This window comes from Leptopilina boulardi, unplaced genomic scaffold, assembly GCF_019393585.1.
Source record: "Leptopilina boulardi isolate dan_hultmark-lab unplaced genomic scaffold, ZJU_Lbou_2.1 LbouV2_362, whole genome shotgun sequence".
Classification (NCBI taxonomy): Eukaryota; Metazoa; Arthropoda; class Insecta; order Hymenoptera; family Figitidae; genus Leptopilina; species Leptopilina boulardi.
Window position 1 is genome coordinate 1,825,354 of NW_026137932.1, and position 15,413 is coordinate 1,840,766.

A 15,413-nucleotide genomic window follows, 5' to 3' on the forward strand; every position below is an offset into this window, starting at 1 on the left:
GCCGAGTTAATTATTTCCAAAAACATTACATTTTATAAATAAAAACATCAATTTTCACGTGGAAATAATTATTTTTATTCAAAAAATTTTTAATTAATAAAATATGTATATGTATAAATTTTCTTTTTTCTATAAAAAATAGTAATTAATGTTTTTTTCTCACATAGAAATGTATAAAAAATATTTATCAAAATTGCAACAACAATATGTATTATTTTTACAATATTAAATGCACAAGTACGTTTAAATTACATAAAAAAAAACTAACTAAATTTTTTTTTTTGTTTAAATAATTCTGATATTTGTAAATTACTTTTTAATCAGAATTGGAAAGTTTTTTAAAACTATTTATCAACTTTAATTCGTGTACTATAACTTTTACTATAATGAATAATTAAATTAAAATTTAATTTAATTATTTATTAATAAAAAATACATTATAGTATTAGTTACATTATATAGCTAAATTATTCTTTTAAAAAAAAATATTCTTATATAATAATAGTACGATATGAAATTGGTCACAAAACAGAACAAGATAAAAAATAATCGTATTAGTAACAATCTACCCTTTTGTTTCAAAATATGTTATTGTTTGAGCAAGATATTTAAAACAAAAATCTATTTTTTATGTTGTAGAACAATTATTAAAATTTACTGAATTTTACATCGTGATGCCTCTTTAAATTGTTCCCTATAAATTTTTTCATTTATTTCATGAACTGAAAATTCTTCTTCGTAATCACTATCAGATTCTTCCTTTGATATTCCAATTGTCTTTTTTTCATCCTCAAAAATCAATTTCTCCTCTCTACTTTGTAATGATTTATCATTATCACTTTTTATTTCTTTCTTTACATCCCTCAATAATGCGGAATTCATTTCTCTTGTTTCTTGAAATTCAAATATTTTTTCACTAACTTGATTTGTTGTTTTGATAATTTTCAAATTCACATCTCGTTGAAATTGTGAATTTTGCGAATCAACAAGTTTTTGAAATTCTTGTAAAGCAAGACAACCTTTACCATTCAAAATTCTACAAATTTCTGGCAAATATATTTCATTTGCTTCGAGAATTTTTAAATAATCAGTTTTCTCTCCATTACTGTGAAACCAATGTGAATGAAGATTTTTAAAAATATTGTCAATTTCAAGTTCAGTTTTCACTAGAATATCAAAAATTGTTGCAATTTTTACATTTTCATTTTCAAGTGTGAGTAAATAGAATGTTTTTTGTCCTGCAGCATCAAACCAAAGATTGTACAATTTTTCAAAAATTTCCGAAGCATTTTTTCCAGATCCTTTTAATAAAATACAAACTTTATGTAAACTAATTCCCAGTTTTTCCAAATTTTGCAAACGTATCGTTTTTTCTCCATTTTTATTAAACCAAAGTTTGTAAAAATTTGAAAATGATTCTTCTGATTTATGTAAAACATTGTATATAATTAATAAATTGATTTTATTATTTTCTAAATTCTTCAAACAGGGCGTTTTAGTTCCATCTTCATTAAACCAAAAAGCATAAAATTCTTTGAATTTTTGTACACAATTGACTCCAGTTTTGTTTAAAAGTAATGAAATGTTTGATAAACTGATTCCCTCTTTTTCTAGAGATTCTAGACAATTTGTACGATTTCCCAAATCATCGAACCAAAGATCAAATAAAGTTTTAAGAAGTTTTGCACCACTTGATCCTGAACCTTGGAGCATATTGGAAATACTCTTAATATTCCATCCTTTTTTTTCTAAAATTTGTAAAAATCCAGTCTTATTTCCTTGATTGTCAAAGCATAAATTATAAAAATCAGTAAACGATTTAATGGCTTCTTTTCTCTTTGATCCTTCAATAATTTTTGATATGTGACAAATTTTTATTTCATTTCTTTTTAGAACATTCAAATAAATTTTTCCATCTTTAGTTAAAAAATTCATAAATTTACCAAATTCGACTACATCCACTGAGCCAAGAACACGTCTTGCAAAATTAATTTCTTCATTCAAAGAATCATTTTTAATTTGTAGTTTATTATTTTTTGAATCATCACAAAATTTTAGAATTAATTCTTTTGTTATAGTGTCAAATTTATAAGATTGTAAATAATGTAAAGCGATATGATGCAATTTTTTGCTATTATATGGCACTTGTGAATTTTTATCTATATTTTCGAGATATTTATACAATTCGTCAGAATTTGGTTGTTTGACAGCAAAAACGATTTTATTGAGAAACAATTTCTTAACTTCATTTTCGGTGAAATTGGAAAATTTTCCTACTTCTTTTCTCGAGTGAAAACAAGCTGGAATTGTCAGAAAATCCATAATTTTTTCCGCTTCATCTTGTGAAAATTGGTAAAGATTATTTGTATTAATATAGGAATTTTTGAAAATAGCAAATTTTTTTTCCATCACATCTAGCTGATTAAATTCTGAACGATGAATCACCTCCATATATTGTGTTAGAAATTTATTTCCTAAAATTAATTCCCTGAGTAGTGTGACACTTAAATTTGTGTAAATAACAAAATAATCGAGATTTTCATCTAATTCTTTAATAAAGAAAGAAAAATGTGTATCAATTGAGAAAATGTCTCTTTGTTTTGTTAATTCCATAAGAGATAATTTATTGACATCTACCTCGAGGGGCCTTAGGTAAAAAAAATTATTTCTAAAATTTATACTAATATTGTTAAAAGCGATTTTATTATAAATTTTCTCTTCGAATTTAATCGCAACAATATTTTCATTTAAAAACATATCATGAATGCAAAACATAAATAAATTAAAACTGTAGACGGTAGATTGGATATTTTCGATATTATTTTCATTTTCCTCCTCATCCTCTATCAATTGACTAATTACCTCTTCTCTAAGTTCTGTAAAATTTTCATTATTTTTTTCAATTTCTCGCCGAACATTATTAACTAATTCTTCTAAAGTTGGTTGATTAACAACAAAAATTAATCTATCAAAAAATGTTTTTCTTATTTCTTCAGCAGAAAATCCTTTATTTTTAATTTCTTTAGTAATATTTTTTGTAAATGTTACCAATTTTGATAATTGATTTTGTGTTTCTTTATCAGTAGAAAATTTATAATATATTTCATTTTTTTCGAATAATTCTGATAAAATATTATCAGTTTTTAAATTAATGCTTACAAATTGAGGTAAATCACATTTTTTCATTTCTTCATTATTATTAATTAATTTTTTATTTTTTGTCATATGTAAATTTGCATTTGTGTAGATAATTAAATATTTCGGTACATTGGAGATAATATTTGAATAAAAAAGAAATTCCGCTGCAAATTCATTGAGATAATTTCTAAGAGTAAAATTTCCATCTCTATTTGAAAAAAATGAATTATAATCCAAACATGTTTTTATATAATAAGTATCAATATGTTGTACTTTAATGCAAATGTTTTCTCCTTTAAAATACATGACAATATTGTTAAATTGACCAGATGAGGAATTTCGAAATATTATTGAATCTGATGGATTTTTAAATATCGATATTTTAAGTAAACATAAAACGGATAACTCTAATTGATATAAGAGATTTATTAAACGATGAGGATAAGAATATTCCAATTGTTGAAATTTATAGATGTCAGGAATAATTTCAAGTGTATTTGTTAAGGATTTTTGTTTAAATTTTCCATTTTCTTTCAAGACACTTCCTTCATCGTTTATTTCATTTGATGATTTTTTTATGCTGGATTTTAATTTACAAACGTCTGCATCTAAGGCAAAAATTACTTACGATTAGTGTTGAAAAAAAATTTAAATTCTTTGCTATTTTTATATTTGATAATTCACAGAAATTGTAATGTAAAATAAATTTTAGGTATAATTATATAATTTACTGCATTAATTATTTCTTTTAATTTCGAATTTGAGTCATAAGGTAAAAAAAAAATTGCTACGCAAAAATTAGAAAAATGTGAAATAATTTTTTTTTTTTTTCAAAAAACAGTAAATAAAAGTAACGAAAAGAAATAGTTACTAAATAAAACATACATTTTTTATTCTGGTATTCAACTGATTTTTCCATTTTGTTGAATATTTGTTTATTTTTATTGCTTTGTAGGCAGATTTTCTTCTTCCTCTAAATCTAAAATTAAAAAAACTTAATTGTGGAACAAAAAACAATTTTTTAATGCAAAAAAAAAAAAATTTTTTTGGGTTTAAGATACTAACAATTAAAATTCTTAGCAGCCTTAAATAGAAAAAAAAAAATTTTCCTCAAGTTTTAGTTGAAAAAATTTTTATCAGTTTCATAAAAGATTTGGATTTTTATGACATTTCTTTAAATATTTATTACTAAGTTACGACGACTTTGTATTATCTTCGCCTAGTTTTGTTTTCTCATATTTTGTTAATTTTTCAAATTTTTTTTTTAAATAACATCGTATTATTAGTACATTTGATGTAAATTAAAAAAAAAATATATAAAAATTTATAAAATTATAAAATTAAATTATTCTCCGATATCTAATCTGATAAAAAGGATGACACATAAATTTGATTAAATTTTTTTTTACCTTTTCAATTTTTGTTGTTTTTAGTTCTAGTTTGTAATTAATACATTTTCAGAATTTTTAAAACAATTTACAAAAAACACTATTTTATTATTTTATTTTCTAAAATAGTTTACGTGAGCATATTTTATATAAAATGTAAATAATTTGTACATTATTAAATTCAATTGACATTATTGTTATTATAATGATAAAATTTATGTGACAAATAGTTAATAATTTTAGAGGGAAATTTTTTAAACAAAAATTCAAAAAATATTAATAAGAGGATAACTTACAGAATAACGTTTTGAAATTTCAACAATTATAAAAACAAGTAATATAACCTTTGTTTTGGTTTCAAATGTAAACATAACTCATAAATTTATCGGTCTGAGCACAATAAACGGCGAAGACGACTAAAAGCAGGGATGTGTATGGCTGTGTGATAACGGTAGTAACGTTACTTACCGATACATAGCGTATACCCACATCACACAGTATTTATCGTATTTATTAATTGTCTTAATTGTATGTAGTATTTTTTTATTTAGTTATTAAATTAATATTATTTATAGTCTTTGTATATTTATTTAAAAACAAAATTTATACTTTTATATAAATCTCGTTGAAATGTCAAGATGTTATTCTGTGTGAGTTATTTATTTATTTTTTTTTTTTGTAATTTTACAAAATAGGGAAAAATTTAGGAATCGGAGTTAATTTTTAAGAATGCGAATTGATAATTGATATTTCCAATCGAAATGTAGGGAATTAAATAGAAGTTCGTTTTTCATAATTTTTCATTAATTAGAAATTTACTCAATTTCGACAATTGTGAATAAGATCGAAAATTTTGAGGTTAGGTCGTCATATTTCGCACATAATTTAGAAATTGTAAATAATATATAATTGAGCTACTTCAATAAATGAGTCTTAGACTTCATAATACATTTTGAACCCGAAAAATACATATAATTTTCGCTCAACATTAATATTATTAAATAAATAAAAAAAAAAAAAACAAAAATAAAAACGACTTGAATCGGAAATTTTCTTTTAAGAATGCGGATTTACTCGAGCTCCCAACCGATTCAAAAAACAAGTGAATGAGCTTTTATTCTCTAAATATAATTATTAATATACATCATGTGTTTTTTCGACGCTTCAATTGTGCAAATTATTCATTTGATAGAATTTTAATTGATTTTTCATATATTACTGAATTTATACTTATCAGCGAACTTTTTGATATGTTTTCTATTTTTATCGAATTTCCATTTATCATAATTTTCATATTTTCGAATTTTCATTATCGAAAATATCCATTTAAACAAATTTTTATTTAATATTCCAAGAAATGAAAATTTATTCTTGTAAACAAAATTCGTTCACTTTAATTTATTTAAAATTTTTCACATTGAAGCTGACGTAAAACCTAATTAAATAAGAAATAATTTGATATTTTATTATTAATTTCAGTATTCCTGATGTTATAATAAATTCACCGCAATGATAAATGAAGGAATCGACTTCAGCTTGAATTAATAATAATGTGAAGAATTATCAAAACAGTCTTTTATTTGACAACAAAGTAATAAAGAAAAATTGTTCAACAAATAAAAAACAATGGAAAAAGCAGTTAAATATCGGAATAAAGAATGTACGTTTTAGTATTCTTTTCGTTACCATTTTATTTATTTATTTTTTGATAATCTAAAAACAATTTTAATATATTTCACATTCAAAGTCATTACAGACTGTTTAGAAAACATTCTAATTATAGAAATAATTTGTATTATTCGTCTAATTTTACCAAAAATAATTCTCATGAAAATTTTCTATAAAAATAGTCTGCAATGAATTTAAGGTGAAATATTTTTGATTTTAAACAAATATTTATGTATATAATTTTTTGCTATAGGTGTAGGCGTTTGTGAAGCGTCAACAAGCACAAAACAATTTTCAAATGAAATGAACAAATTTCAACAATTGAAAAATTCTTCTCCTTATTGTTTAATTAGTCACATGTATCAATTAGAATTATCTACTTTGTGTTTATTGAAAAAATCTTCATTTAAAAATTCCAAAGATTCAATAATATTTCAAAATTCTGTAAGCGGTCAATTTGACAATATTATCCTGTGTTTTAGAGAAGAAGCAATTTGCATAAAAATACAACACGTTGATACGTATTATATAAAAGCAAGTTTGGATTTTGATTCATTTTTTTCAAATAGAAATGGAAATTTTACACTGAGAAATTATCTCAATGAATTTGCAACTTTTCTCTTTCATTCAAATTTTAAATTAAATCTACCGAAATATTTAATAATCTACACAAATTCAGCTTTAATTCTGACAATGGATAAAAAATTGAAACAAATTGAAACAACAAATTGTGATCTTCAACTTACCAATGTCAATTCAAATATTCACAATATTTTAGTTGATTTATTCAAAAGTAATGGAGAATTTTATCAATTTGCTAATGATGAAAAAACACGAAATCAATTATTCAAATTGGTAAAATTTAAAGACAACATTATCAGGGAAATAATAAGAAAAGGATTTTCTGTTGAAGAAATAAAACAAAAATTTTTTGATCGATTAATTTTTGCTGTTAATCAACCAAATTTAGAGGAATTAATTGATAATGTTCGGCGAGAAATTAGAAAAAAAAATGAAAATTTAAACAAACTTAGAAACGAGATAATTAGTCAATTGATAGAGGATGAGAAAAAGGAAAATATAAATATCGAAAATATCCAATCTACTATCTACAGTTTTAATTTATTTATGTTTTGCATTCATGATATGTTTATGAATGAAAATATTGTTGCGATTAAATTCGAAGAGAGAATTTATAATAAAATCGCTTTTAACAATATTAGTATAAATTTTAGAAATAATTTTTTTTACCTAAGGCCTCTCGAGGTAGATGTCAATAAATTATCTCTTATGGAATTAACGAAACAAAGAGACATTTTCTCAATTGATACACATTTTTCATTCTTTATTGAAGAATTAGATGAAAATCTCGATTATTTTGTTATTTACACAAATTTAAGTGTCACACTACTCAGGGAATTAATTTTAGGAAATAAATTTCTAACACAAGATATGGAGGTGATTCATCGTTCAGAATTTAATCAGCTAGATGTGATGGAAAAAAAATTTGCTATTTTCAAAAATTCCTATATTAATACAAATAATCTTTATCAATTTTCACAAGATGAAGCGGAAAAAATTATGGATTTACTGACAATTCCAGCTTGTTTTCACTCGAGAAAAGAAGTAGGAAAATTTTCTAATTTCACCGAAAATGAAGTTAAGAAATTGTTTCTCAATAAAATCGTTTTTGCTGTCAAACAATCAAATTCTGACGAATTGTATAAATTTCTCGAAAGTAATGTAAATATTTCTCAAGTTCCTTATGATTTTGAAAAATTGTACAAAATCACATTGCGTTATTTACAGTCACATGAATTTTTCGGTTTAACAAAACATTTAATGCGTAAATTTTTTAATGATTTAAAAAATAACAAACCACCAATTCAAAGTAAATATTTCATTGAAGAAATTGATTTTGCAAAACGTGTCATTGGCTTAGTGGATGTACCTGAATTTTCACAATTTATGGATTTTTTAACAAAAGGCAAGGGGAAAGTTTATTTAAATGTTCTGAGAAGAAATAAAATAAATCTCTATTCAATATCAAGAATTATTGCCGGAACAAAGAGATGTGAAGCAAAACAATCATTTTGTGATTTGTACAATTTATGTTTTGACAATCAAGAAAATAAAACTGCATTTTTAAGAATTTTAGAAAAAGGTGGATTTAATATAAATAATATTTCTAATATGCTCCAAGGTTCAGGATCAAGTGGTGCAAAAATACTTGATTCTTTTTTCAATCTTTGGTTCGATGCTTTTGGAAATCCAACAAATTGTTTAAAATCTCTGAAAAATGAAATAAATTTATCACGCATTACATTTCTTTTTAGCAATACTGGAGCCAGATGTATTACTATATTCAAAGAAATTTATGCTCTTTGGTTTGATGATTATGGAATTAAAACGCCTAATTTGAAAAAATTAGAAAAAAATGCAATTAATTTGTCAACTATATGCAATGTATTACATAATTCAGGAGAATCATTTCCAATTTTTTACAAACTTTGGTTTGATAAAAATGGACAAAAAACATTGCAATTGTGGAAATTGGAACAAATTGGAATTAGTCTTTTGAAAGTTTGCAGAGTATTGGAAGGATCGGGAAAAAATGTATCGGAAGCATTTCGAAAATTATACAATCTTTGGTTTGATTCTAAAGGACATAAAACATTTTATTTACGAACATTGGAAAAGGAGAGAGTAAAACTTGAAATTGTTTTTGATATTTTAAATCGAACGGGAATTCATGCTGCCGCTATTTTTGAAAATCTTTACGCAATTTGGTTTCACAATAATGGGGAGAAATCTTATTATTTAAAAATTCTCGAAAGAAATGGATATCGTTTGCCAAAAATTTGTAAATATTTAAGTGGTAAAGGTTGTTTAGCTTTGGAAGAGTTTAAAAGACTTTTAAATTTTTACATAAAAACATAATTAAAAACAAAATAAAGAAAAAGAGGAGCATGTTTTTTGTGTATGATGATATAAATTATTTTATTAGTAAGAAGAATTAGAAAAAGAGATTTAGTTACGTGTATAAAAAGATAATTGTGTTTTTAATATATTGTAAAAATTAGTTTTTCTTGTGGATTTGAAAAACTACTGTTAAAAAATATTGTTATACGTTTCTATGTGAGAAAGTACATTTTTTATAAAAAAAAAAATTTATGTTATTAATAATTTTAAATAAATTTTGATGTTTACTTATTTGTTGGTTTTTCTTATTTTCCAGACTGTTGTGAAATTAAATGTTATCACGTTGATATTTCTGAAAGAAAAATTATTAAACATTAAGCATTAGATATTAATAAATAATTAACTAATTTTATCATTTTAGTTTAATAATTGGTTTTATTTTGTAGTTAACAAATTTTTAAATTGAACATTAAAAAAATATATATTCGCCGCTCATAATTATTTATAAAAAAAAAAAAAACATTTTTATTCTCATGTACAAAATTAAAATAACGTTAAAAATTAAAAATTATCAACAATTGTATTAGATACAATTCTTTTAAATTCTAAAAACTGATTTCTATTAGTCTACTTCTTTTTCTTCTTTTTTTCAAATAATTCAATAAATAATTCGTATTTTTTTAATTTCTCCTCAGTAACACAGTCGGTAAGTGTTTTAAATCTCCTAACAGCTTTCTTTCCCGATTCACTTAATATTTCCGCAATGTCCATTAAAGTTATTTCATTTTTCTCCAAAATTAAAAGTCGATTCGTTTTTTTTCCATTTGCATCAAACCATACGTTGTATAATTTCAAAAATTCTTTATAAACTTTTTTTTTTGCTCCACTTATCATTTCAAACATTGCTCTTAATTCTACAATTTTTTCAATATTCAACATATTCAGAGTTTTATTTCCATTTTTATCGAATAAATAGAGAAATAATTTAATAAATATTTCACTTGCGTATGATCCCGTTCCTTTTAAAAGATTTAATAAACATTTTACATTAACATCAGCTTCTTGCAAAATACAAAGAGAATAAGATTTATTTCCCTTTGAATCATACCAAAGATCATATAATTCTTTAATACAATTAAAATCCATTTCATTTTCACACATAATTTCAAATACTGCATCCAATTTTGTTTCTTTTTCCAAATTTTTCAAATAATTCCACTTTCTTCCTCTTTCGTCGAATAAAAAATTGTAAAAATTCACAAAAATTTCAGGTGCTTTTTCTCCTTTTTCAACTAAAATATTTACAATACACTTTAAATTAATATTATTTTCTTCGAGATTTTGAAGTTGTTCGGTTTTATTGCCTTTGAAATTAAACCAAAGTTGGTATAATTTTTCAAAAATTGTTGCCGCATTAATTCCCGAACCAATGAGAATTTCAATGATAATTTGTAAATTTATATTTTCTTTTTTCAAAATTTTTAAACACTTTCTCTGTGTACCATTTTCGTCAAACCAAATTTTTATCAATTCACTAAATCCTTTAATAATATTTTTAGATCCTTTGAAAATTTTTCCCATACATTTCCAAGAGATTTTATTTTTTTTCATAATTTTCCAATATTTTTTCCCATCACCGTGAAGAAGAAAATTTAACAGTTCTTCAAATTCTAAAGAATCATCGTTAGGGAAAATAAATTTTATAAATTTAATTTTCTTCTTGTTACATGAGAATTTTTTAATCTGATCATTTAATTTTCTTTTTGTAAATGGACCATAATTAATTAATGAATTTAAATCCTGAAATTCTTTTTGATTGATTTTATTTTTTCTCAATTTTTTTTCAAGAAATCTATTTAATTTTTCTCCATTATTAATAACACGAAGTATTTTTTTCATTTTTTGTTTCCTTTTAAAAAGTTTAAAAAGAAAATTAATTTTTCGATCCAATTCATTTTTATCATTTTGCATTTTCTCTGTGGGAACTTTTTCTTCACTTTCCAAATCAGTATCAATTTCAAATTTGATATTTGCAATTTCATCTTCACAATTTTCGTATTTTTCATCAATTAAAGATTCACTAGAAATACTTTCAATTTCAATTTTTACGTTTCTATTTTCGTCAAATGTTTCTTGTTTAATTGATAAAATTTCGTCATTAATCTCCAATTTTATTGGTGAATCAAGTGAATGGAAAATATTGAGAAATTTTTTTGTAGCCATTTCACCTTCACCAATTAAAAGTTCACAAATATCGGATAATTTAATTTCATTTGATTCGAGAATTTTTAAATAATTAGTTTTCTCACCATTCTCATGAAACCAATGTGAATAGAGATTGATAAAAACTTTTGAAACATGAATACCCGTTTTTGTTAAAATATCAAAAATTATTGTGAGATTAACATTTTCATTTTCCAATTTTTTTAAATAGAAAGTTTCTTCCTCTCTATGATTAAACCAAAGATAGTATAATTTTTGAAAAGCCACTGCTGCATCTTTTCCCGATCCTTTTAATATTCGACAAATTTGTTTTAAATTTATTTCCCTCTCTTTCAATTTTCTCAAACGAAATGTTTTCTCACCATTTTTATCAAACCAAAGTTGAAATAAATGTTGAAAATGTAATATTTTATTTACATCACTGGGTCCTGATTCATATAAAATATCGTAGACAATAAATAAATTGATTCCATGTTTTTCCAAAATTTTTAAACATTGAGTTTTTTCACCATTTTCATCGAACCAATGTGTATAAAGTGATTTGAATTCGTACAAACAATTTACTCCAGTTTCTTTAAGAAGATTTGTGATTTCACCTGAATTAATTCCTTCATTTTTTAGTGATTTTAAATAAATTGTTGGATTTTCATTATTATCAAACCAAAGATCATATAAAGAGATAAAAATATTTGGACCCTTTGATCCCGAACCATTAAGAATCGTTGAAATGTTGTTTACAAAAAATCCCATTTTTTCAAAATTCTTTAAAAATTTCGTCTTATTACCTTTTTTATCAAACCATAAATAATATAAATCGTAAAAAATTTTTTCCACCTTTTTTTTCTTTGTTCCTTTAATAATATTACCAAAATCAGAGATTTCAATCCCATTTTTTCGCAAATTATTTAAATAAATTTTTCCTTTTTTTGTTAAAAAATCCACAAATTGACAAAATTCAGGCGCATCTCTTAAAATAAGAATACATTCAGCTAATTTTATTTCTTCATCAAAACAAATGTTATTAATTTCAATTTTGTTTCTTAATTCACAAATCAATTTTTTGTTTATTAAATCATAATTCCTTGACATTAAATAACGAAATCCAATTTTACACAATTCTTCACAATTATAGGGTACACGTGAAATTTCTATTTCCTTATTTAAAACTTTATACATTTCATTAGAATTAAATTGTTCAACGGCAAAAATAATTTTATCAAAAAATAATTCTTTCAATTCCATTTTCGACAAATGAGAAAATGTTTCATTTATTTTATTTGTTAGATGAGAAAAAATATTAAGAAATTTTGCAAGTTTCATTCTCGTTTCACCATGTTTGAATTGATAAAGATTTTTCACATCAATATACAAATTTCTTAGTGAAAAATATTTTTCATCACTCACATTTATTTGCTGATAAATTGTATCAAATTTTTTATTGCCCAAAATTAATTCATTGAGAAATTCAAGATTTCCATTTGTATAAATAATAAAATATTCCAAATCTTCATCTAATTCTTGAATAAAATATAAAAATTGTGAATTAAGAGAAAAAATTTCACGTTGTTTGTCAAATTCAATTGATGATAATTCACAAATATTTCCATCAATTGCACGTAAATTGAGATAATTATTTTTACGTAAATTTATCACAATATCAAGTGATTCAATTTTTTCGCTAAATTTAATGGCATTTATGTCTTTATATAAAAACATGTCATGCAAACAATAGATGAATAAATTAAAAATATAATTAGCTGATGTTAAATTTTGATAAATTTTTCCTTTTTTATTTTCATTATCAGATAATAATTGTTGAAAAATTTCTTTTTTTAATTGACTTAAATCTTCATTTTTTCCTTTAATTTCACATCTTACAGTGTCAATTAATTCCTCAATTGTCGATTGATTAACGGCGAATATTAATTTATCCCAAAATAAATTTTTTATCTCATTCAAAGATAATTTTGTTTTTATTTTTGTTTCAATACTTTTGGTAAATTTCACCATTTTTAATAATTTATTTCTTGTTTCTGTATTATTGGCAAATTGATAAAATTCACAATTACTTTCGTTATTGGTTGAAAATAATTTTAATAAATCATTGTGAATTTCTGTATTTACACTACAAAGTTGAAGTGTTTCGTCCATTTGTACTAATTTCTTATCATTCGTTAAATCAAAAGCAGAATTTGTATAAATTATTAAATATTTCGCCGAATGCAATAAAGATTCTGAATTAAGTAATTCTTCAGCAAATTCATTGAGATAATTTTTTAATGTAAAATTTCCCAATTTTGTCGAAAATAATGAATTGAAATTCAAACTTTTTTTTATATAATACGTATCAATATATTCGATTTTAATGCAAATATATTTCTCCTGATAATGCATTATAATATCATTAAATTGTCCCATTTTTGAACGTTTAAATATTATTTGTTCTTTAGAATTGAATTTTCTCAATAAACATAAAACAGATAATTCTAATTTATACATAAAATTAATTAAACGATGCGGATATGAATGTTCAAGTTGATCAAAAAAATTGTGAAATTTTTTTTGTCTTTTCCAATTAATTTCAAAGGAATTTTTATTTTTATCAATTGATTCTTTGGTACTTGATATTTTAGAAATTTCTCCACCTAATTTAGGAAAAAAAAATTGTAATTTAATAAACATTTATTATATATAAATAATAAAGAATAGTAAAAAAAAAAATAAATTAATACCTACATCTTTTTTTATTTTCATTATTATTTAATTCGTCTGTTGCCTTTCGTTTATTATTAACAAATTCATATATTGTTGCTTCTTTTTTTTCGTCGACACTATTTTTTAATTCTTTTTTCGATGTATTGCCCATTTTATTATAATTTATTCCATTTGAAGTTTGTTTTCTTTTTTTAATGATAGAATCCATAAAATTCAAAAAAAAAAAAAACTGAAAAATTTTATAAAATAATTATTCATGATTATAATTATAATAATTATTATAAAGATATTTATATAAATATTTTCATGAATTTTTATTCAATTAAAATAACTTTTTTTGTGAATTAAAAGTAAAAATTCAAAAATTATAATTATTATTTAATAATTAAATAGTTGAGTTACCACAAATTATTATTTAAATTTTTAAAGTAATTTTTCTATTTTTTCCCGGAAATAATAATTTTAATTTGAAAATTTTTTAATTCTAGAAATTTTCAAAAAAAAAATTTTTTTTTCTAAGAATTAAATTCTGGATTTTATTTATTTTATTTTGTAAATTTCTTAATTTTCGAAATTTTTTCTTTTTTTGGAACTGAAATTTTTGATTTTCTCTAGTTTACAAAATTTTCATTTTTTGTAAAAGGGTTTGATGGAAAAAATCAATAAAAATACAAAAAAAAAAATTTCCATCGGAGTAAAGAGGTTAAAAATGAAAAATAAGTTTCAATTTTGAAAAAAGTGAGGTTAACCATTTTTTTCGTAAATTTTTTGCATCTTATGCATTGAAAACTATACATAAAAAATCATTCAAAAAAACCTATTTACAAATTAAAATTCACAGTTTTATCATTAGTTATATACGGATTTGAAATTGGTAGAAGAGTTAAAATTTTGACATTTTAATTACTTAAAATTACAAAATTTTAACTCCTACCAATTTGGATAATTTTTTAAAAAAATGAATTAATATTTTAGAGATTATTAATTATTATTATTAACAGATTAATTTACTGAAGTATTATTTTAATTTTAAGTGGTTTTTTTTCCAAAGAATTTATCGGTTCTCGATTGTGTTTACATTTCATTATATTTACCTTTGTTAAAACGATTCCTTTATATAATCACAAATAACTTAATAGTACTGTATATAGAAAATAAAAAAATTAATTCACTTTCGTTAAATACAAGTTTTTAATACATATATAAACAAATATTTATCTAAATCATCTAAATTTTAAGGAATATGACAGATGAGGATGTGCCAGGGTTGTGTATGTATGTAACATAAATTTCACATCAGCTAGAAGATTTGAAATTTTTTCTCGTAAGGGCAGGGTTGGGATTGTTTAATACGCTATA

The 15,413-nt window shown here is 22.6% G+C and overlaps 3 protein-coding genes across 6 annotated transcripts; 1 reads left to right on the forward strand and 2 right to left on the reverse strand.

The window, feature by feature from the left end:
- Nucleotides 1–136: 136 nt before the first annotated feature.
- Nucleotides 137–4,877, reverse strand: LOC127286672 (uncharacterized). 2 transcript variants are annotated; one of them, XM_051313179.1, is made up of 3 exons: nt 4,823–4,877; nt 4,024–4,117; nt 137–3,746 (listed from the first exon to the last, which is right to left on the reverse strand). In XM_051313179.1, exons 2-3 carry the CDS (start codon nt 4,055–4,057, stop codon nt 655–657), a joined length of 3,126 nt encoding a protein of 1,041 aa, XP_051169136.1. In that variant the 5' UTR covers nt 4,058–4,117; nt 4,823–4,877; the 3' UTR covers nt 137–654. The 2 variants fall into 2 exon arrangements, with proteins under 2 accessions (XP_051169136.1, XP_051169137.1); XM_051313180.1 differs by lacking the exon at nt 4,823–4,877 and adding an exon at nt 4,548–4,790.
- A 120-nt stretch (nt 4,878–4,997) lies between these two features.
- LOC127286673 (uncharacterized) lies at nt 4,998–9,407 on the forward strand. 3 transcript variants are annotated; one of them, XM_051313183.1, is made up of 3 exons: nt 4,998–5,054; nt 6,006–6,186; nt 6,448–9,407. In XM_051313183.1, exons 2-3 carry the CDS (start codon nt 6,153–6,155, stop codon nt 9,132–9,134), a joined length of 2,721 nt encoding a protein of 906 aa, XP_051169140.1. In that variant the 5' UTR covers nt 4,998–5,054; nt 6,006–6,152; the 3' UTR covers nt 9,135–9,407. The 3 variants fall into 3 exon arrangements, with proteins under 3 accessions (XP_051169140.1, XP_051169138.1, XP_051169139.1); XM_051313181.1 differs by having other exon boundaries at nt 5,010–5,176; XM_051313182.1 differs by lacking the exon at nt 4,998–5,054 and adding an exon at nt 5,611–5,628.
- A 130-nt stretch (nt 9,408–9,537) lies between these two features.
- LOC127286670 (reticulocyte-binding protein homolog 1-like) lies at nt 9,538–15,315 on the reverse strand. The gene is made up of 3 exons (XM_051313176.1): nt 15,149–15,315; nt 14,076–14,283; nt 9,538–13,984 (listed from the first exon to the last, which is right to left on the reverse strand). The coding sequence occupies exons 2-3, from the start codon at nt 14,260–14,262 to the stop codon at nt 9,744–9,746; spliced, it is 4,428 nt and encodes a 1,475-aa protein (XP_051169133.1). The 5' UTR covers nt 14,263–14,283; nt 15,149–15,315; the 3' UTR covers nt 9,538–9,743.
- Between the last annotated feature and the right edge of the window lie 98 nt (nt 15,316–15,413).